Below are 22,216 nucleotides of genomic sequence, written 5' to 3' on the forward strand. Positions count from 1 at the left end.
ATCTATCTATTTATCCATCCATCCATCTATCTATCTATCCATTCATCTATCTATTCTATCTATCTGTCTGTCTATCTATCTATCTGTCTGTCTATGTATGTATGTATGTATGTATGTATCTATCTATCTATCTGTATATCCTAGATCAGGTTCTTTGCTGTTTGGGGAGATAAGTAAAAGAGAAAGGGAGGGAAAAAATTGGAACTCAAAATCTTTCAAAAATGAATGTTGAAAGGACAGCTAAGTGGTGCAGTGGATAGAGCACCAGCCCTGCAGTCAGGAGGACCTGAGTTCAAACACTTAACACGTCCTGGCTGTGTGACCCTGGACGAGTCCCTTAACCCAATTGCCTCAGCAACAACAAAAAAAGAATGTTGAAAACTCTTTTTTCATGTAATTGGAAACATAAAAATATTGCAGGAAAGAAAAAAAAACAGTTGCGAATGTTTTGAAAATCAAACGCTTCAATAAAAATAAATTAAAAAAATAAAAAGGTATGCACAACTTTATAGCTTTTTGGCCATAGTTCCAAATTGCTCTCCGTGATATACCAGACACGGTTGTCATTTCTCCCATCAAACTGCCAAATATTCAAACTCCCTTGCAGAGAGCTCAAGTCTGTTGGGCTGGCCCCATTCTTCAAATGTCAAATATACATTTGCCAAAAAGACTATTTTATGGAGGACTCACAGAGGGCAAGTACTCATGTGGTGGTCAGAAAAAAGCAAGACAAAAGATACCCTCAAAGTCTCGCTGAAGAACTTTAGAATTAATTGCATGACAGGGGAGCCACTGGCGCAGGACTGCCCAGAATATCGTGCCCTCATCAGTGATGTGCTGTTCTCTGGGCAAAACAGAACCGAGGTAACTCAAAAGAAACACGAGATGTACAAAAGAATCCACCCCAAATGTTCATGTTTGTACCCAACTTGTGGTAAAGGATTCGAGCTCAAGTTGGTCTGATCAGCTGCAGCTGGACACACTGTAACTTGACTCTAATGGAGTGACCTCATTTGGTCCTCTTGAGAAGGAAGGACAACAAGCGAGAGTTCCTCTGTGACCCATCGTCCCACCATCTTGACCAGAAGTCCCTGCCCTGGCTTTTGAAGACGAAAGAGGGGAGAGTTGGTGCTTTCTGTTTAGACAATCTGATTGAGGGGATGGGGCCAGGCTGGTTGATTGATTTAGTCAGCTGGAGGCTAACCACATGAAGACAGGAGGGGACTTCTAGGAATAGAGTTCTATTCCAGTTCTCAGAAAGGACATAATCTCCCTTTTAAAATAAAGGGTTTAATGTATAACCTATATGGAATTGCTTGCCTTCTCACTGGGGGGTAGGGAGGGAGGAAGGGAGAGAATTTGGAACTCAGAGTTTTAAAAACGAATGTTAAAAACTGTTTTTACATGGAACGGAGGAAAAATAAAACACTAAATAAATTCAAAAAATATATATATTCTAGGGTTTAGAACTGCAAGGCACCTTAGAGATCCAGAAGTCCAACCTCATTTTTTAGGAGAGGAAATTGAGACCCAGAGAGTGAAAAAGACTTACCCAAGATCCCATTGGAAAACCCCTTGTAAGAGACCCCACTGGGAACCCCCCTACTCTTTTCCTTTCCCAACTCCTGCCCAATGCAGAGCTCAAACAGCAAAGGTAGCTGACACCTTTCCCCCTCAAACCTTCCTGCAACACTCGATCCAGCCCAATCCAATTTAACAAACATTTATGAAGGGACTACTAGGTGCCAGGCACTGGGCTAGGTGCCAGAGACACAAAAATGAAAATAAAATTGTATCTGCCTCCATCTCCCACCCCCAGGGTTTGCAGTTTACTGGGGTGGGGGAAGGGGAACGATAGGTGTGCCCAGATAAGTAAAAACAAATTCTAGCCACCTAATTTCAAGGAAAGAGCCCTAACCACTGGGAAAATCAGCCTGCTAGAGGTGGCAGGAACTTGGAAGAAGTCTGGGATGCTGAAAGGCAGAAGGCAGGAAGGAGTACATTCCCAAAATGGGGAGCAATGTCTTGTGGAAGGAGGGGAGCAGCCTTCCTAGCCTAGCTGGGAGCCTAGATTTTTTTCTGAGTTCATAAATCAGAGAACCTAGGTCTGTACCAGCTCAGCCCCTTCCTGGTACCTGATACCCGGGTATCACAGGACTGGCTACATCAGTTCTCCTTGTCTGATGGGACAGAGACGGGGCTTGGGATTTGCCTGGAGTGGAGGTGGAGGCAAGTAAAGGCAAAGGTAAAGATCTTGCCTTGCCCTCAGCGGGGAGATGAAGGACTGTGAGGAAATTTTTTCTCTAGCTCTGGAAATGTCTCTATTCGAGCTACAGCCATGCATGGGAAGGAGAAGTGGGTCCTGGTGCTTCCTTCTCCCCCTGGGCCTCAGTTTCCCCCTCTGACACCTTAGATCCAACCAGCTGGGAATCCTGCCGGTCCACCTCCCTTCGGTTGGCGAGGGCCTCCTGACTCGCCCTGGCTTTCCGGAGGGGTTGCAGCAGAGAGGGATTTGCAAGATGGGGCCGGGCCATTCCTGGGGTGGTGGTGGGGGGAGGTAGGTGCGCTGGAGGAGGGTCGGGTTCTCCCGCTCGGGGAGGGGCTTGGGGGGAGGCGGGGCCTGGGGCGGGGCTCAACCCCCTTTATCCTTGCGGCTCCAGCCCCGGACAGCTCCAAGCTCCCGTTTGCACCTTGGCGCGCTCCGAGCCTCGAACGCCCGGGTCATGGCGCTCGGGATATGTCGCGCGGTTCTCATCACCGGCTGCAGTCGCGGCATCGGCCTGGGCCTGGTGCGGGGGCTGCTGGCTCGGAGCCCCGCTCCGGACCTGGTCATCGCCACCTGCCGCAACCCGGACCAAGCGCAGGTAGGAGGCGGGGACTCCGGGGGCCCTTCCCGGGCGCGGGGCTCTCTCCGAAGGGGACGGAGAGGCAGAGGCTGCGCGCGGGGGCCACTGCCAGAGAAGCTGCAGCAAGACGGATGCAGGGCAGACTCGGGATGGACTTCCCTTCTCGGGCTGGCTCCTTCCATCCCTGCCCCGGGACAGGTCCCTGGGAGAGCCTCCCGGAGCTCCCCTTCATCCGCGCGCCCGCTCAGTTCCGCTTCTCCAGTTTCCCCCGAGCACCTCCTGGGCGCGCAGTACTTTGCGCGTCGGGCATACAAAGGCAAAACCAGATAGCGGCGAGCAGCCTAGCGGGGCCGGGCACCGGGCGCCTGATGTGGGGACCACCGGCCAGGGAAGCCTTCTGGGCAGAAATGAGGGATATGGGGGGGTCCTCTTAGCTCTCCTTTCTCTCCCTCTCCTCATTCCTAAATCCGCTCTCCTTCCCTCCCAGCCCCGCCTCCACAGGCCTTCCTCACCTGTCCCCCAGCAACCTCTCCCCCATCCCCGGGCTGTGGGGATAGGAGTTACCGCTCCGTCTCGCAGGATTCACTGTTCTGGCTGCCCCGGGTACTGGCGGTGTCCCCTGAGCCCTTTTTAGAACACACAACTAACTCCCAATAGAGTCCTGCCCTGCACCCTGTGGCCCTGGACCGAATGACAAACACCCCCCCCCATTTTTTTTTAAATTAAAGCTTTTTAATTACAAAATTTGCACGGGTAATTTTTCAACATTGACTCTTGCAAAACTTTCTGTTCCAAATTTTTCCCTCCCCCCCTTACCCTCCTCCCCCACTTTCTCTCCTAGATGGCAGGGAAAATCTCCCCAAATTATTATTTTCTTTTCTGAGGCAATTGGGGTTAAGTGACTCGCCCAGAGTCACACAGCTAGGAAGTGTTAAGTATCTGAGATTAGATTTGAACTCAGGGTCCTCCTGATTTCAGGGTTCTAGCCACTGTGCCAACTAGCTGCCCCTCCCCAAATTCTTAAGACATTTAAGGCTGGGGTAGGATGCGGGAGGGAGTAACAGAGTTTGAACAGCTGGGTTGGGGAGGGGGATGGGGGTGGGTGGGAAAAGGGGACAAGGACCAGGAAAAGCGAACAAAAATAACTCCAGGTGTCCAGTCTTCTGTGGGGGGTCCCTTCTCAGTGACTTCCGAAGCATCTAGTTTCACGTCAAGTCAGCGTTTCCCTCAGCATCTGCTTGTTTTCACACTGATAAAATCTATTTGAGGGATAATTGTTTAGTGGAGGGAGAGTTCCATATCCCCGCCCCCACCTCCCACCTCCCTCCTTTCCAGATCAGCGGAGGAAATCCCGGAAAGAGAAATAGGCAGGGTGTCCCAAAAGTCTTAGGGCCATTGAGCTCCCGTTCTGTTAAAATTATTAAAAGTTCAAAGGAGCACCAAGACTTTTGGAGTACACGGTCTTTGCGTAATAGAAGCATTTTAATATCTCTGTGATCTTAACTTAACGGCTTTGGTGCCTCAGTTTCTTCATTTGTAAAATGAGGGGATTAGAGTAGATAGATGTAAGGTCCCTTTCAGCTCTCCATCGATGAACTTATGAGCAGCAGAGGTCTGAGGCAGTGGCGAGGAGGGGGGAGAAAAAGTGGGTGCAGGGGAAGCAGGAAGGGGAATTCTGATCAGTGTCTCACCTCACTCAAAGGATTCTTTTAGCCATTAATGCCTTTTAGACAGCAGGGGTCACATCCTTAGTGCAGAGGACCAGTTGGTAGCTGGATGGGCTGTGTGAGGAATCGAGCAAAAGCTCGGGATATGATATGATATAATATAATACCATAAAAACATTATATAATAATATAACAGAATATAATATAGCATATAAATATAATATTATATAACAGAATATCATATCATATAAACATTATATAATAATATAACATATTTATATAACATATTTTTATATATTTTATATTTATAATTTATATATCATATAAATAATATTATATAACAGGATATCATACCATATAAACATCATGTAATATTATACAATAATATAACAGAATATCATATTATCATATCATATATTATATTATAACAGAATGTCATATCATATAAACACATAAATCGGCAGTTTGAGTGGTGATCCTTCTCTCTTGTTAAAGCCAACATATCTTAAGTGTGGACAATTCAAGTCATCCTTTGGATCTGTGAATCACTGTCTGGCTACTCAGGCCCCTGCACCCTTTTTCTTGGGAGAGCTGCCTGTCCATCACTGCCCTCTCCCTTGACCCCCTCCCCCGCCACGAACCTTTAGGTGCTGCTGTGTCCTCCTTCATCCTGCAGAGGGAGACAAAGACCAGGTTGAGTAGTTTTAAATCTTGCTATTAATTATCTGCGTGATCTTGGGCAAGTCACTCAACCGATTTGTTGCCTCAGTTTCTTCATCTGTAAAATGAGGGAATTGAAGTAGATGAGCTCTAAGGTCCCTTCCAACTCTCTGTCTATGAGCAGCAGAGGCCTGAGGCAGTGGGGAGAGGGGATCAGCATCTATTCTCACTTAAAGGATTTTTTAAACCATTAATAGGCTTTATTCTAATACAGGGATCTGGGAGGGAGAGAGAAAAGGGGAAGATGAAGGAGCAAGGAAAAGGGAGAAGGATAAAGAGGAGAAAAATAACTAGGGAGGGAGAGGGGGGAAGTGGTAGTAGGGAAGACTTGAGAAGAGGAGAGAGAGTTGGGGAAGAATAGGAAGAGATAAGGGAGATATAGGACAGTCATCAGCAAAATCCATAGGGGGACAAATAGGGTTAGGGAATAAAGGAGGAAGGAGGCATGCAAAACAGCCAGGGGATGGAATGAGTAGAATGCTGGACTTAGTGCTAGGATAACAAGGATTCCAACTCTACCTCCAACCTTCATTAACTGTGCGATCCAAATAAATCCTAATAAATAAATAACCTCAGTTTCCTCACCTATAAAGTATAAATAATAATATCATCTCCCTCCTCGAGTTGTATAGATCAAATGAGATAATAGGTATAAATCATTTTGTAAGTCTTTTAGTGCTATATACATATTAATTATTTTTAATTTTTCTTAACTTCTTAAGCATTATCCACCTCCAGGCTGTCTCTTATTCAACAATAATCTAAACCTAGGTCTTGCCCTGGGGGAGGGAAAGTGTTTGGTGTAATGAAAAGATCACAGGACTGGAAACTTGGAAAACCTGGGCTCTGGTCCAAGTTGCATCCATAATAGCTGCTGACCAGTGTCCAGAAAAAGCAGCAGAGAGGCAGAAGGCAATAAGGATTTGGGCCATGTAGGAACCACAGTCTCAGGTTCACCTAGATAAGCCCAAATCCTTCTATTGTAATGGGTTTTGGCAAGTCACCGTTGCCGCTGGTGGGGGAGGGGGTGTGCATTGGGGAATTCCTCAACCCAGAGATCCCAAGATTCCTCTCACCTTAGTTCTTTTGACTGGAGTTTAATAAATCAGGAGGCAGGGCTGGTAGATTAAAAAAAAAAAAAAGTGTTAATCACCACCAGCTGGTGGGCTGCTACCATGTGAATAGCAATGGCCCCGAATAAAGATCCATCCATGTTAGGGTTTTATACAACCAATTAGCTGCAAAATTCCATGGCAAAATGGAAATAAGGAGAATGCACTAACTTTGGGATCTATGGAGTCGCCAAAGATGAGATTTGTTCTTGTGGGATATTTTAATCTTATCAGAGGAACGGATGGATGGTGAAGTGGATAGAGTCTGGGTCTGGAGTCAGGAGGATCTGAGTTCAAATTTGGCCTCAGATATTTCCTAGTTGGGTGACCCTGGTCCTCACTTAACCTCATTTGCTTCAGTTTCCTCATTTGTAAAATAAGGCAAACCACTCCAGGATCTTTGCCAAGAAAACCCTCAATGGCTCACGGAGAATTGAGCACAACTGAAATGACTCAAGAACCACCACAAAAACCTTATCAGAATATAATATTCAGTCAAGGAATCTCTAAGGTAGTGAAGTCTCCTTCAGGAAAAAATCTGTTAGATTCATCCTGTTCTTAACCATCCAGAATGAAGAGGTAAAATAGGCACTAGGAGTGGGAAATAGGAATAGATTTGGGAGATCAATAGATTGTACAAAATGTAAATAAAGTGTAATAGAGATTCAGTTCATAACATGAAGAAATTGTGCCATAGACATCCATCACATACAAAGCTTTGCTATTTATTATGTGACTAGCACACCATCCACTGGGGGAAGAAGCAGGGAATTTTCTTAGCTAATAATCCTCAAACCTGCTAGTGATAAGACGATATAATTTAATAGGGGCTGACGAAATTCAATTATACCGCTCTTCCAGTAACTAGTTTATGTTGGTAAAAGTCAGTGCAAACCTTATAATTTAACAACAAAACCATCAGGCCCACGGGACTAAGTAACCTGCAGCTCATCTGAAAGTTTCAATATTCATGAGGTGGGAGAGAGTAACTCATGATGGACTATTCCTGAAAAGGAGTTAGTAAATATCTTCATCATGAGTATATCTTTTATAGGGGAAATATAATCTCAGCGGTTTCGCACTATAACTTAAAAATTTCAGGGGAGGAGGGAAAATAAAGATGGGAACAAGGATGTATATTGAGATGTTGAGACTGACTTAAAAGATAGTCTGGGAAACCTTGGTTCCCATCAAGGGATGAAGTACGCACAATAAAAAGCCAGATGAGCTCCAGCTTTTCATCATTCTATACTTAACAAGACAGTCCGGGAAATTCCCAAAAGGTTATTGTTTTAACTAGACAGTCTTGGGAAACCTAAGTTCCCAGGATGGGTGTTTTAGCATTTCCTGACAAGAGAGAGATTAAGCTGGTTTCAGAATTCACATCATGAGGGATTTGAGTTACACAATACCGTTTCTTTGGCCTCTATAATTTCTTTTATTAGGGAGATGTTTCTCCCAGACTCACAGGACACAGGTTTATCCACCTCTTTTACATCCTCCCCATTGGATACTTCCTCAAAAGTCTCATCCAATCCAGTGTATTTGATATATAGATTCAGAATAAAGCAAGGCAGTTGTTTGCACACCAAAATTGGAGGCCTGGTCTGAAGAGAGTTATGGAAGTGATGAAACAAACAAAATACATGAAGAACCAATCATGCACAATCCAGAACATTCTCTTCCCCCCCACATAATAGTATATTATTTTTCCAATTACGTGTAATGATAGTTTTCAACGTTCATTTTTGTAAGATTTTGAGTTCCAAATTTTTCTCCCTCTCTCCCTCCTTCCCTTCCCTCTCTCCTCTTCAAGACAGCCAGCAATCTGATACAGGTTTTACATGTATAATCATTTTAAACATATTTCCATATTAGCCACGTTATAAGAAAAACAAATCGGAACAAGAGGGAAAACTACAAGAAAGAGAAAAAAGCTAAAATGATATGATTTAATCTACATTCTGTTTCCATAGTTCTTTCTCTGGATGCAGATGGCATTTTCCATCCCAAGCCTATTGGAATTGTCTTGGATCCCTCTATTGCTGAGAAGAACTAAGTCTATCGTAGTCGATCATCATACAATCTTGCTATTACCGTGTACAACATTTTCTTGGTTCTGCTCACTTCACTCAGCATCAGTTTATGTAACTCTTTCCAGGACTTTCTGAAATCAACCTGCTCATCATTTCTTATAGAACAATAATATTCATTATATTCACCTACCTTAACTTATTCAGCCACTCCCCAATTGATGAACATCCACTCAATTTCTAATTCCTTTCCACAACAAAAAGAACTGCCACCAGCATTTTTTGCACATGTGGATCCTTTTTTCTCTCATATCATCTCTTTGAAATGCAGACCCAGTAGAAACACTGCTGGATCAAAAGGTATGCACAGTTTAATAACCCTTTGTCCATAGTTCCAAATTGCTCTCCAGAATGTCTGAATCAGATCACAATTCCACCAACAATGCATTGGTGTCCCAGTTTTCCCACAGCCCCTCCAACATTTATCATTATCTTTTCCTTTCATCCTAGCCAATCTGAGAGGTGTAGGGTGGTGTAATCTCGGAGTTGCTTTTGTATTTCTCTAATCAATAATGATTTAGAGCATTTTTTTTCATATAACTATAAATGACTCATTTCTTCATCTGAAAATTATCTGTTTATATTCTTTGACCAATTATCAATTTGGGAATGAATTATATTCTTAAAAATTTGACTCAGTTCTCTATATATTTTAGAAATGAAGCCTGACTATAAAATTCTGCCCCCCCCCTCCCCAGCTTTCTGCTTCCCTTCTAATCTTGGCTGCATTGGTTTTGTTTGTGCAAAAACCAATTAATTTTATGTAATCAAAATGACCTGTTTTTAATTTTATAATTTTTTAAAATTTGGTCATAAATTCCTCTCTTCTCCAAAGATCTGACAGGAAGACTCTTTCTTGCTATTCTAATTTGCTTATAATATCATCCTTTCTTTCTAAATCATGAACCCATTTCGACTTTATCATGGTATAGATGTTTGTCTATGCCTAGTTTTTGCCATGCTTTTTTCCAGTTTTCCTAGCAATTTTTGTCAAATAGTGAGTTCTTATCCCAAAAGCTGGAGTCCTTGGGTCTATCAAATGGTAGTTCACTATAGACTTACTATTGTGTCTTGGTTACCTAACCTATTACCCTGATCCACCACTCTTTCTTAGCCAATACCAAAAGGTTTTGATGACTGCTGCTTTATAATACAGTTTTAGGTCCAGTATGGTTATTCCCTCTTCTTTTGCATTTTTTTTCATTAATTCATTTGATATTCTTGATCTTTTGTTCTTTCAAATGAATTTTGTTATTGTTTTTTCAGCTCTATACATTTTGTCAGTTTGGTATGGCACTGAATAAGTAAACTGATTTAGGTAGAATTATCATTTTTATTATATTACAGAACATTCTCTTGAAGACTAAAGAGTAAAAAACTAATAAACAATAAACTAAGAAGGAATTTTAAGAGGTGCTTCAACAAAACCTCTTAGCAAGAACAGAAGATTATAATAATTTCCTAAACTCAGTTCTTTGGGACCATTGCTTTGAACAGTAGTAACTGTTTAGCAAAATTATCTACACATAAAGGGAGGGCATAGACCTCAAGAACAGCAACGTTATGTGCTACATGTTTACCAGCAATATTACAAGGAACTGGAATGTGTAGGACCTGGGTTCAAACTTCTAGTTTTTATCTTAAGTCTGGCTCCTAGCTCTTAACTTTTCAAAAGAGTTAGGACACTTGAAAAAAAAATAATGGACAATAAACGTAATAATATTATTAAGATACACAAAGGAAAGAGGAAGGAGTCTTAATGTCCCATTCAGACAAAAGGCATCTTGTTTCAACATCCTGGTTTTAACTCAGGGGTCCTCAAACTTTTTAAATAGGGGACCAGGTCACTGTCTGAGGACTGTTGGAGGGTCGGACTATAGTAAAAGCAAAAACTTTGTTTTGTGGGCCTTTAAATAAAGAAACTTCATAGCTCTGGGTGAGGGGGATAGACAGCCTCAGCTGCTGCATCTGGCCCGCGGCCATAGCTTGAGGACCCCTGTATTAACTGTCTACTTCATGAAGTTGTCTGCTTTGGGAAACATTTTCCCTTGGACATTCTGTATAAAAAGGAATCTGCCCCAGACTGTTGTCCATAAATTGTTCACTTGGCCTGCATACATTGAAATAGAATTCCCTTCCCGGCCTTGTTTCTAGGGCCGTCCGTAGTTGTGCGTTTCTACTTGTGGAGGTTCCCTAGCTAATAATCCTCAAACCTGCTAGTGATAAGATGGTATAATTTAGTCGGGGCTGACAAAATTCAATTATACCGCTCTTCCAGTAACTAGTTCATGTTGGTAAAAGCCAGTGCAAACCTTATAATTTAACAACAAAACATCAAGCCTTTAGGATTAGGTAACCTGCAGCTCATCTGAAAGTTTCAATATTCACATAAAACTTTTTTCTACCTTTTCCAAGCCCTGTAGGTGATATAAATGCTGTAGTTTATGGGTTGGAGGAAGAATCTTAAAAGGATCATTGGTGACATGACTGGGAAAGTGAGTCCTGTCTCTTGATGAGAGAAAGAGAGAGAGAGAGATAGATAGATAGATAGAGAGAGAGAGAGACAGAAACAGAGAGACAGAAAAACAAAGATGGAGAGAGAGATAGATGGAGAGAGAAAGAGAGAGAGAAAAAGGGAGGAGGGGTATAAGAGAGAGAGATGGAGAGAGTAAGAGAAAGAGATGGGGAGAGAGAGAGAGAAGGAGAGAGAGAGAGGAAGGAGGGAGGGAGAGAGAGAGAGAGAGAGAGAGAGAGAGAGAGAGAGAGAGAGAGAGAGAGAGAGAGAGAGAGAGAGAGAGAAAGAGAGAGAGAGAGAGAGAGAGAGAAAGAGAGAGAGAGAGAGAGAGAGAGAGAGAAAGAAAGAGAGAGAGAGAGAGAGAGAGAGAGAGAGAAGGAGGGGAGGAGGGAAGGAGTGAGGGAGAGAGAGATGGAGGGAAGGAGGAGGAAAGGAGACAGAGACAGAGATAAAGAGGTAAAGGCAGATAAAGAGGTAAATGCAGAGACAGAGACAGACAGAGACAAAAAGAGAGAGAGAGAAGCACAAACTTTTGTATAGTAAACAAGGGAGATTAGTTTTGCCATGCTGGAGAACATCAGAGACAGTCAGGAAGTTGGGTTCCAGGAGACTGGTGTGGGTAAGAAATCAGACCTCATTGACCTACCTTGCTACCCCTCATTGACCTACCCTTCGTAGTGCCTGGAAGTCTCATCTGTCCCTCTGAGGGTTCAAGTCATTTTACCATTACCACTAAATTATTGGGGAATTCCTCAATCCAGAGATCTTAATCCTGGGAGGTGATTCCTCCCACTTCTGGCCTTTGCCTGGAGGCTGTAAATCAGAAGGCAAGGTTGGATGATTAAAAAACCCCCGACTAATGATCATTTTCTTATGGGCTGTGGCCAGATAGACAGCAATAGAGCTTTACTAAAAGGATACAGATACACATACACACATATTGACGAATTCAAATCTGATCTCAGACATTTATTAGCCATGTAATTTTGGGCAAATCACTGAACCCTGTTCGCCTCAGTTCTCCTCTGTAAAATGAACTGGAGAAGGAGATGCCCAATGTTTTGGGTTCTTTTTTAGGAAGAAATTTCTCTAAGCCTCAGTTTCCTCATCTGAAAAATGGAAGAGGAGTTGGATTCAGTGACCTCTAAGATCCTTCAAATGGGTTCCCAGAGAGTCATATGTGACTAAAAAAAGAACCTCAACGTAGAAATTTATCTATATATACATACATAGATACATATGTATAAATACATGTAGATAGATAGATTTATAGATAATTTTGCAAAGCCTATTAAGGGTTTTCAGTAGCAGAATGGAAATAGGAACGTATTAGCCTTAATTAGTTTATTCGGAGCCCAGCAGGCATTGGGTTCCAGTGGCATGGACAAGGAATCCTACCTCCTTGACCCCCTTCAGTAGTCTTAGAGCCTGAAAGTCTCCTCTGCCGTCCTAAGAGTCCAACTCATTTTACCATTACCGCCATATTGTTGGAGTATTCCTCAACCAGAGATTTTAAGGTGGGATAATATTTTCTCTGTGGTTCATCTGATCAGAATCGCTTATTTAGGCAAGAAATTTCTAAGGAAGCAGAGGCCTCCTTCAAGACAGAACTCATTAAGCTCATCTAGTTCTCGCCATCCTAGGGGTCCCTATAGCTCTGTTTCTCTGGCCTTGAAGGTTCTTTGTTTCTGGGGAGAAGTTATTTCCCACTCACAGTCCATGGATTTAGACGCCTCTTCTGTAGGTGAGGTCCCCACCTAACTCTTCTGCTAATGGACCAAGACAGAGACCAAGACCAAGACAGAGAAAGCTGCGACAAAGGAGTGTCCAAAAGAAGGGATGTTTCCATAGCTCATGGAGAGAGGAAGCTGCTTCTACATGTCTATTTCCCAACCTCCCCCAGCACCTGACTCTCAGTCCTTAATCATCTTAGGCCCAGAAAACCAGAGTTCAAATATGTCCCTGGGCAAAGCATTTATTTATTTTGCTGAGGCGATTGGGGTTAAATGACTTGCTCAGGGTCACACAGCTAGACAGTGTTACGTGTCCAAGGCCAAATTTGAACTTGATTCCTCCTGGTTTCTGGACTGGTGCTCTATCCACTGCACTATCTAGCAGCCCCCTTGGGCAAATAATTTACCCGGGGCTTGTCATGGTTTCCTAAATTGTAAAATGTGGCTAATAATAGCTCCTCCTCCCAGGACTGTTGTAAGTAAATGAGATAATGGTAGTAAAATGTTCATCATGGTCTCGGTGCTTAATAGATGCTTCTTTCCTCCTTCCACAGGAACTCCAGCAGCTGAAAGAGCAGCATCAGAGTCTCCGCGTCCTGCAGTTGGGTGAGTGCCTGGGTTGGGAATAGCTCCCATGACTGAGCTCCTCGACTCGAGTCCCAACAAGTGACCCCAGTCCCTCCCAGCCCAGAGCCCGGCGTCCGCCTCCCTTTATGGATCCTGTCTGCTTTCCTACAATTTGCTGCTCGCGTATGTCTCCCCCGCTGTCCGCCGCACGGATTCTCTGAGGTCCCCTGCCTGGCTTCCCGTTTCACATCCTGGCCCTTTTAATTTCCCCGGCTCCCCAACCATTTCTTTTGGTTGATTGCTCTGTCGTTCAATGAACAACTGCTTCCCCTGAGCCGTTCCTCCATCCTTCTTTCTCTGATCCCTGTCTCCACCCTAGACATTGTGTGCGAAGACAGCATCAAGAAGGTGGTCCGGGAAACGGAGGCCCTGGTAGGGGAGAAGGGTCTCAACTGCCTCATCAACAACGCGGGCATCAATCGGATCGCCACCCTGGACAGCGTCACGGCCCAGGACATGCTGACCATCTACGAGACCAACACGGTGGCCCAGCTCATGGTCAGCAAGGTGAGGGAGGCCGGCCCCCGGAGGCTGGCGGAGCAGAGCCCTTCTGATACCAACCCCCCCAAACTTGGCAGAGAGCTAAACAGGCACCCGCCCTTCATTTATTCACTCAATTAGCATTCGTTAAGCAAATGGGCCCCACACGGGGGTTATAAAACTAAAGGGGACGCATGCTCTGCCTTCAAAAAGCTTCCATTCTTGGGAGGTGCGGTGGGAAGGAGGGCAACAGATCACTTAGATAAATAAATGCAAAATATACACAAATGGGGATCCAGTGAGCTAAGTACCAGTAATTGGGGCAATCGAAAAAGGCCTCATTGAGGTGATGGTCCTTGAGTCGAACATCAAAGTAAGAGACATAGGTGGAAGAGGGATGGAATTCTAGGCATGGCATCAGCCCATACAAAGGCTCAGAGGTGGGAAATGGAATTCTTGTGTGAGGCACACAGAGTACCTGGGAAAAAGTAAGGTTCAATATACCCAGGAAAATTGGCCAGATCCATGTTCTGGACAGCTTTCAAGACTGATCAGGAGTTCTCACTCCATCCTAGAGGCACTTAGGAAGTGAGGGGAGCTCATGGGAGAGCAATTTGCTTCATCTGTGTAACTCAGTTTCCTCAGCTGCCAGATGGGGATAATAATAGCCCCTTTATTCCAGGATGATTATGAGGATCAAGTGAGGTAATATTTGTAAAGTACTTACAGTAGGTGCTTAATAAGTGCTTGTTTCCTTCCTTCCTACAACCTTTAGGGGTCAGTGTGGTATACTAACTAGAGCCACTGACCTTAGAATGGTTTTTAGAATAAATTACTCTAAATCTTAGATTAAGTTTCTTTTTAGGAAGAAATTTCTCTAAGTCTCAGTTTTCTTATCTGAAAAATAGAAGAGGAGTTGGACTCAGTGACCTCTAGGGACCTTCTACTTCAAAATCTCTATTTGTATGATCTCTAACAAATGACTTTTGTCATTTGGCTGTTGTTCAGGCATTTTTCAGTCATGACTGACTCTTTCTGACCCCATTTGAGGTTTTCTTGGCAGAGATATTGGAATCGTTGGCCAATTCCATCTCCAGCCCATTTTACAGATGAGGAGATTGTGGCAAACGGGGTTAAGTCACTTGCCCAGGGTCACACTGCCAGTAAATGTCCCAGATTGGATTAGAACTCGGGTCCTCTTGACTCCAGACTCAGTGCTCTCTACCCACTGTATCCCCTGGCTGCCCTTGTGACCTCCAAGACCATGGTTCAAATCCTTCCTCAGACACTTATTTGCATCATTAGATCATGGATCATGTAGAATGAAGGTTCTTAACTCCAGGCCCATGAGTAAATTTCAGGCAATTCATGAACTAGTTGGGGAGAAATTACCACCTTATTTTCACAAACTCTGAATTTATTATTTAATGTACTTAAAAATCTGTTTCTGAGAAACATTGCCCACTGACTGCCCAAGGGGCCCAGGGCACCACAGATGGCTTAGTCCAAACCCCATCCCAGCTCCTCCATTTTGCAGATGATGAAATGGAAAGTAGGGTCAGTGATCCACCTGAGGTCACAGGAACCATCAATGACCAGGATTTGAACTCAGGATCTCCCAGGATTGTTGTGAGATCATATTGGTAAAGTGAATGATAAACCTCCAAGAACCATGAACGTGCTCCCTGCTCTTATTAACTGAATCCGTGATCATGTGGCACTTTCCCCTGAGTCGGGTGATCGGTCTGGACGTCTGTCTGAGGACGGGGTCGCATCTGAGCATAGACTCCTGGGAGAGTTCAAGCGACCTTGAGAGATTGTTGAATCCAATTCTCTGGGCTTTAGTTTAAAGCTCAAGGGTACACGGCCACTATGGAATAAGAAGCAGATTTTAAACCCAGGGCCCCTCAGGAAGACCTGAGTTCAAATGTGGCCTCAGACACTTCTTAGCTGGGTAAGTCTGGGCAAACTATCTGCCTCAGTTTCCTCATCTGTAAAATGAACTGGAAAAGGAAATGACCAATCATTAATTATGTGAGCCTGGGCAAGTCCCTTCACCCTGTTTTCCTCAGTTTCCTCATCTGTAAAATGAGCTGGAAAAGAAAATGACCAATCACTAGTTGTGTGAGCCTGGGCAAGTCACTTCACCCTGTCTGCCTCAGTTTCCTCATCTGTAAAATGAGATGGAGAAGGAAATGGCAGTCACTCCAGTGTCTTTGCCAGGAAAACCCCAAATGGGGATAGGAAGAGTCAGAAATGACTGAACAGCAATAGCAGGTGTCAACCAGGTCTTGAGTGTCTCCTTCTCTCCCCTCTCCCCCCGTGTCTCCCTTTTTGCTCCCCAAGGCTTTTCTCCCTCTCTTGAGGAAAGCTGCATGCCAGGATGCCATCATGGGCATCCACCGGGCAGCGATCATCAACGTGTCATCCCGAAGTGCCTCGATGCAGCTCTTCTTTCAGAACAAGAAGTCCGAGGAAGTGTACCCCTACCGGATAGCCAAGGTAAGGGGGCTGGGACTGGGGGTGGCAGGGACCCGGGGGTCCAGGAACCAAGGGCTAGGACTCCAAAACCAGGCTGGGGCGCCTCCCATCCACCATAGAGGAACCTTCTCAGGGCTGGCCCAAAGCCTGGCCACCAACCGCCCATCACAGCTGGGGTTCTCTTCCTCCTCTTCTCTTCCTCTTAGAGTCCCTAGCTCCCTTTGATGCCCATTTTCTCACCCCCCAGGAAGTGCTCCCTCTTAAGACGACTTTGTACCCACTTGTGTTTACTTACTTATCCACCTGTTGTATCTCTCCTGGAGAGTATAAATGCTGGAGGACAGGGACTCCTGGTGACTAGCTTATAGCAAGTGAATTGAATTAGATCTGGAGTTAAGAAACCCTGAATTCAAATCCTTCCTTCCTCCATTTACCGTGTCAAAGGCCCTGGGTTCAAATTTCTGTAACTTACTACCTTACTGACCACCTTAAACAATTATTATTATAATTTATTGACATTATTTTTATTGTATTTTATTATAAATAATAATATAATAAATAAATAATAAAATAATTAAATATAATATATTTATTTTATTATATATATAAATTATAATTTTTTGACAGAACATATGCATGGGTAATTTTTCAACATCGACCCTGGCAAAAACTTCTGCTTCAACTTTTCCCCTCCTCCCCCCCCCTTCCCCTTGATGGCAGGTAGTCCCATACATGTTAAATATGTTAAAGTATATGTTAAATACAATATGTGTATACATATTTATACAGTTGACTCACCACCTTTTGAGCCTCAGTCTACCCCTCTGTAAATAAGACAAATAAATCTCCATTCATCCAGCTCCTAAGGTTGTTGTGGGACTCACATGAGATCAGTGCTTTTCAAACCTTAAATCACCATGTCAATTAAGAGGGTCCTGGATGTAGAGCTAGAAGGAAAGAAGCATGCGTTTATTAAGCACCTACTATGTGCCAGGGACTATGCTAAGTAATTTACAAATATTATCACTTGATTCTCACAACAGTCTTAGGAGGTAGATGCTGTTATTAAGCCCATTTTATAGCTAAGGAAACTGAGGCAGAAGCAGTTTGCTCAAAGTTACATAGTTAGGAAGTGTCTGAGACTAGACTTGAACTCAGATCTTCCTGCTGAATGTCTATAACTCTCTCTCTCCCCCAGACGGCCCTCAATATGATCACCTGCTGCCTAGCAGCTGACCTGATGTCAGATGGGATCCTCTGCATCTCCCTGGAGCCGGGCTGGGTCAAGACGGACATGGGGGGAAGCAAGGTGAGCGGTCACCACATCTCCCATGCATCCGGTAAACCGGGCAGGAAGAGCTTAGTCTTACCATTTCTCCCCCTCAGAGACCCGGGGTTTCTGACTGCCAGTGTCACTGTTACTAATTTCCTGGCCAAAAGATCTGTGCCTTTGGAGTTTGTTAGGCTTAGCAGAGAAGTCTGGAAATCCCATGGAGAATGTAGCAAGCCCAGTGGTCCTGCTCCCGGCAGCTCCCACCTCCCAGCCTCCATTGTGGGAACCTCTACTTTCTGCACATGGACTGGCCTGGTCCGGTCTCTTTGTCTCTGCCTGATGTATTTGCTGCTGCTGGGTGCTGAGTGTGAGATGGAGAGAGCTGGAGGAGGCAAGAAGCATAGAAACTTAGAGAGCTATTACTCCACCCTGTGAAGATAACTTGGGTTAATTATCTACTCTTGACTGGCTAGGGGGATGAGGATGGGGAGTTAGGAAACAGGAAGCTGAGGGTGGAAGGAGTAGGAAAAACGGAAGATGAGAAGACCTTAGTCCTGCCATTGTTAAATGCTTTGAATGAAGGCACGAATCCTATTCCTGTCACACTTACAGGTTCTGACGTAAGATTCTAAGTTGGAAAGTCCCACAAAGACCATCTTGAGTCAAACTCTACATTTTTACCGATGGGGAAAGTGAGGTTATAAAAGGGAAGTGATCTTCCCAAGATGATGAACCTGAGAGTTTTAGCTTATGTATTGGAGGAAGGAGTCTGGTTCCCAAAATAATTAATAAGCTAGAAGAATGGGTCAAGTCTAACAAGGTTGTATTTTGTAGAGATAAAAATTAGTGTTATACTTGAATTAGAAAAAAAAATCTGCTGATACAAGATAAAGAGACCAGACAACAGTTCATGTGAAAAATAATGGGGGAGGAAGGGAGAGACCCCGGATAGTGCCCCAGAAAACTCCAGGATTGTGAGCTGCTGATCAGTTATTGAACTGAATTGATAAATCAAGGCTTTTTCACGTCATGGACTTCTGAGTAACGGATGGGACCCCTTCCCAGAAAAATGCATTGAATGAAATATAGAAGATTACAAAGGAAGCCAACTATATTAAATTGAAGGTTTTGAGGATTTTTAAAAAACTATTTTTTATTTTATTAATATTTTAATATTTATGGACTGTGGAGCTCCTGATTCTGAGGAAGTCCCAGGTCACAGATTCAATATAAGTCACAGCACAATATGGCGCCCAAGGAAACTGATGGGATTTTAGGAGAAGTAGTATGAGGCAGGGGATGAGAGTTCCTGTATCCTCTGTCCTGCTCAAACCACATCCAAAATCTGGTGGCCAATATTGGGGACCGTATTTTAGTGAGACCACTAACAACCTTGCTCCATGAATGGCTTCCTCTGATTTTTCATTGGATATCATGTTGCCATGGAGATGACTCCAGGATCTCCAATTTTCCACGGGTGCATCAGAAGCTCCAGTGGGTTCCACCTGGCTGGAAATCTTTGAGTGTGATCCCTGTACAGATTGTGGCTGCTGCCTGAGCACCAGCCTGGCTATGTGGAGAGAAGCTCATCATCCCATGTATTTGTTGGATTCTGTGACCATAGCAACTCACAGGCCTAAGGAAAATAAAAAAAGCCCCTTCATCCTGTGTGATTTCCCTCCTCTGTAAGCACAATCTTGAAACCAAGGGGACAGAGAGATTCATCTATAAGTCTTCAACTACACATAATGCCTTTGTTCAACACCCAACAAGATGAACTTTTATTGTTCAGTCACGTCTGACTTTCCATGACCCCATTTGGGGTTTTCTTGGCAGACACTGGAGTGGTTTGCCATTTCTTTCAAATCTGGCCTCAGACACTTATTAGCTGGGTGATCCTGGGCAAGCCACTTAACCCTGATTGTTTCCACACAAAAAACACCCCCCAAAAACAAAAACCAAACCCTTACAGCATGTACATGAAGTTCTAAACAGGTACATACATCCCTGCCATGTAAAAGACTACTGCATAGACCAATGAGGGGAGCAGGGAAGAAATTACCTGATGGGCCTTCGGGTTTGTCTCATCATCTCAAGCCCCAGTAGTTAGGTTTGACCTCCCCCCGCCATATTGTGAAGGGTCAGCCCCCATTTCCATTTTACATGGACATCCTTTCATACAGATGTTTACTTCACAGATACAACAAAAAGAAACAAGCAAATGTACATTTCTCCCAGTACTCAGAGGCGTTCTCCCTCATTCTACCCTCATCTTGGGGAGGAAGGAGGCTCTTAACTTAGCACAGCTCCTACATATATGGTACTGCCCGATTCAGCCCCAGATGAGATGTGACCATCCACTGAGTTCTCATGTCTGTCTTTGCTGAGCTGGGTCCAGCTTCTTTCTTTCTCTTTCTTTCTTTCTTTCTTTCTTTCTTTCTTTCTTTCTTTCTTTCTTTTTTCTTTCTTTCTTTCTTTCTTTCTTTCTTTCTTTCTTCTTTCTTTCTTCTTTCTTTCTTTCTTTCTTTCTTTCTTTCTTCCTTCCTTCCTTTCTTTGTTTTTCTCTCCTTTCTTTCTTTGTTTTTCTCTCCTTTCTTTTTCTCTCCTTTCTTTCTTTCTTTCTTTCTTTCTTTCTTTCTTTCTTCTTTCTTTCTTTCTTTCTTTCTTTCTTTCTTTCTTTCTTTCTTTCTTTCTTTTCCCCTGAGGCAATTGGGGTTAAGTGACTTACTCAGGGTCTCATAGCTGGGAAGTATTAAGTATCTGAGAACAGATTTGAACTCAGGTCCTCCTGACTTCAGGACTGGTGCTCTATCCATGTGCCGCCTAGCTGCCCCCCAACAGGGCACTTTCAAAGGTCACTTCTTGCTCCTGGGGGCAAGGGCATGGGGCATACTGGCATGGTCTCAAAATCCATCAATATTCAAGTCTTTGGGGACTTCTTCCCCTACGAGGTCATGGAGCTCTAAAAAAAAAAGTGGGTCTCCGTCCCATTTGGACCCCTTCCTTTGTTCTTTCCCCTTGCAGATGAAAGGAGTGGAGTCTCTGACCTTGTGAGTTTTGAAAGGTCAGGAGAACCATACGAATACTGAACCTATCTTTTCCATATGATCAGAATTTCAAAGAACAACAAAGAGTGAAAGGTTGGAGGGCAGAGTGCTAGACCTAAGTTTGAGAAGACCAGTTAAAATCTGCATCAGACAATAATTAGCTGGGCTAGTTTTCTCATCTGTAAACTGAGGATAATCGCAGCACCATCCTCCTGGGATTATTGTGAGGGCCAAATGAGATACCATGTAAAGTACTTTGCAAACTTTAAAGTGCCACGTAAACTTATTATTTATTCTTTTTAATCATTATTAATGAGTACAAGTAAGTGGTGCACCATAGTCCATATGACCACCCATAATTTGCGTCCAGAGCGATAGGGCCCATCCGGGAAATGGACGAGCTGGTCAGTGAGAATGAGGGGATGCCATATGGAATTCCCAAGGGCTATCCTGGTATCCTGGAGATTTCAAAAAGAGAAAGAAGGAGGGCCCCAAGGATGGACAGACTGACTGAGAAGCAGAGTTTTTACCTTCTTGGAGACCTTTGGTGGTAAAGACTTTATGGGCCTTGATGACCCTGCAATAATTATGCTCCGATGAGTGCTTACCCACAGACCATGGGTTTGCGTAATTATACCCAATTTGTGTTATTTCCCAGAACCTCCCCTGTGGTTTTAAGTGGACCAGGCTCCATCTTAGTGGCTTCTCCTAAGTCATTTTTCCTTTGATGACGTGAGTCTGACTCTGGATTTTTCTTGATTACATCAGGAGTTGGTACTTCTTACTTCTACCCAGAGAAGCATCAGACTGCAGCTCACGGCTACACAAAAGGTCCATCTTTGTGAGTTCAAGTCTGGCCTCAGACACTTACGACTGTGTGACCCTGTTTGCCTTGGTTTCCTCATCTGTAAAATGAGCTGGGGAAGAAAAATGACAAACCGCTCCAGCACCCCGCCCAAAACCCTAAATGGGACGGGAAGCGTTGAATAGGATTGAACAATATCGATGTTCCATGTTATGTTTTTCTGTCTCTTTCCAGGCCCCCCTTCAGTTAAAGGAGACCATCCCGGGGATTCTCAATGTCTTGGCCAATCTTAGGGAAAAGGACCACGGGGCCTTCCTGGACTGGAAAGGAGAGGTGCTGCCCTGGTAGTGCCGGCTGCCCAGCCCGGGCAGGGGGCCTGTTACTCCACTAGCCCCAACTACCCCTTTCCCCGCTGAATTTCACAATACCATGGAACCGTTCGTTCCCGAGAGAGCCTCCGGCCCCCGATTCCATCTTTCGCTCCCTCACCTCCTGACTCTCTTCCCCGCCCAGTCCCCCTCCCTCCATGTGTCCCATCAACCTCTGGCTTTAGGAAACTTGAGAGATCCTGATTAAAAAAAAAGAAAGGAAATGTGTTGTTGCTTTTTCCGGAACAAATCTGGGTTCTGAGTCAGTTCTTTCTAGATTTGAGGCTGCAGGAAAGTTAATAAAGGGTAATCTCCTGTGGCAGTTTGTGCCGGGCCAGGCGGCCTCTTCGTCTTACACAAACCACAGGGAGAGGATGCTAGACTGGGAGTCAGGTGAGTCTTGCCTTAGATGCTTTACTAGTTGTTTAATCTCCGAGCAAGTTTCTTAA

General features: G+C 44.1%; 1 protein-coding gene across 1 annotated transcript; it reads left to right on the top strand.

Annotated features, from left to right (window-relative positions):
- The first annotated feature begins 2,680 nt into the window (after positions 1 to 2,680).
- LOC127556015 (C-factor-like) lies at positions 2,681 to 21,991 on the top strand. Its single transcript, XM_051988832.1, has 6 exons — positions 2,681 to 2,864; positions 13,241 to 13,292; positions 13,633 to 13,820; positions 16,140 to 16,295; positions 17,473 to 17,583; positions 21,634 to 21,991. Exons 1-6 carry the CDS (start codon positions 2,724 to 2,726, stop codon positions 21,745 to 21,747), a joined length of 762 nt encoding a protein of 253 aa, XP_051844792.1. The 5' UTR covers positions 2,681 to 2,723; the 3' UTR covers positions 21,748 to 21,991.
- The last annotated feature ends 225 nt before the right edge of the window (positions 21,992 to 22,216 follow it).

The sequence above is a fragment of the Antechinus flavipes genome, chromosome 3 (genome assembly GCF_016432865.1).
Source record: "Antechinus flavipes isolate AdamAnt ecotype Samford, QLD, Australia chromosome 3, AdamAnt_v2, whole genome shotgun sequence".
Lineage (NCBI taxonomy): Eukaryota > Metazoa > Chordata > Mammalia > Dasyuromorphia > Dasyuridae > Antechinus > Antechinus flavipes.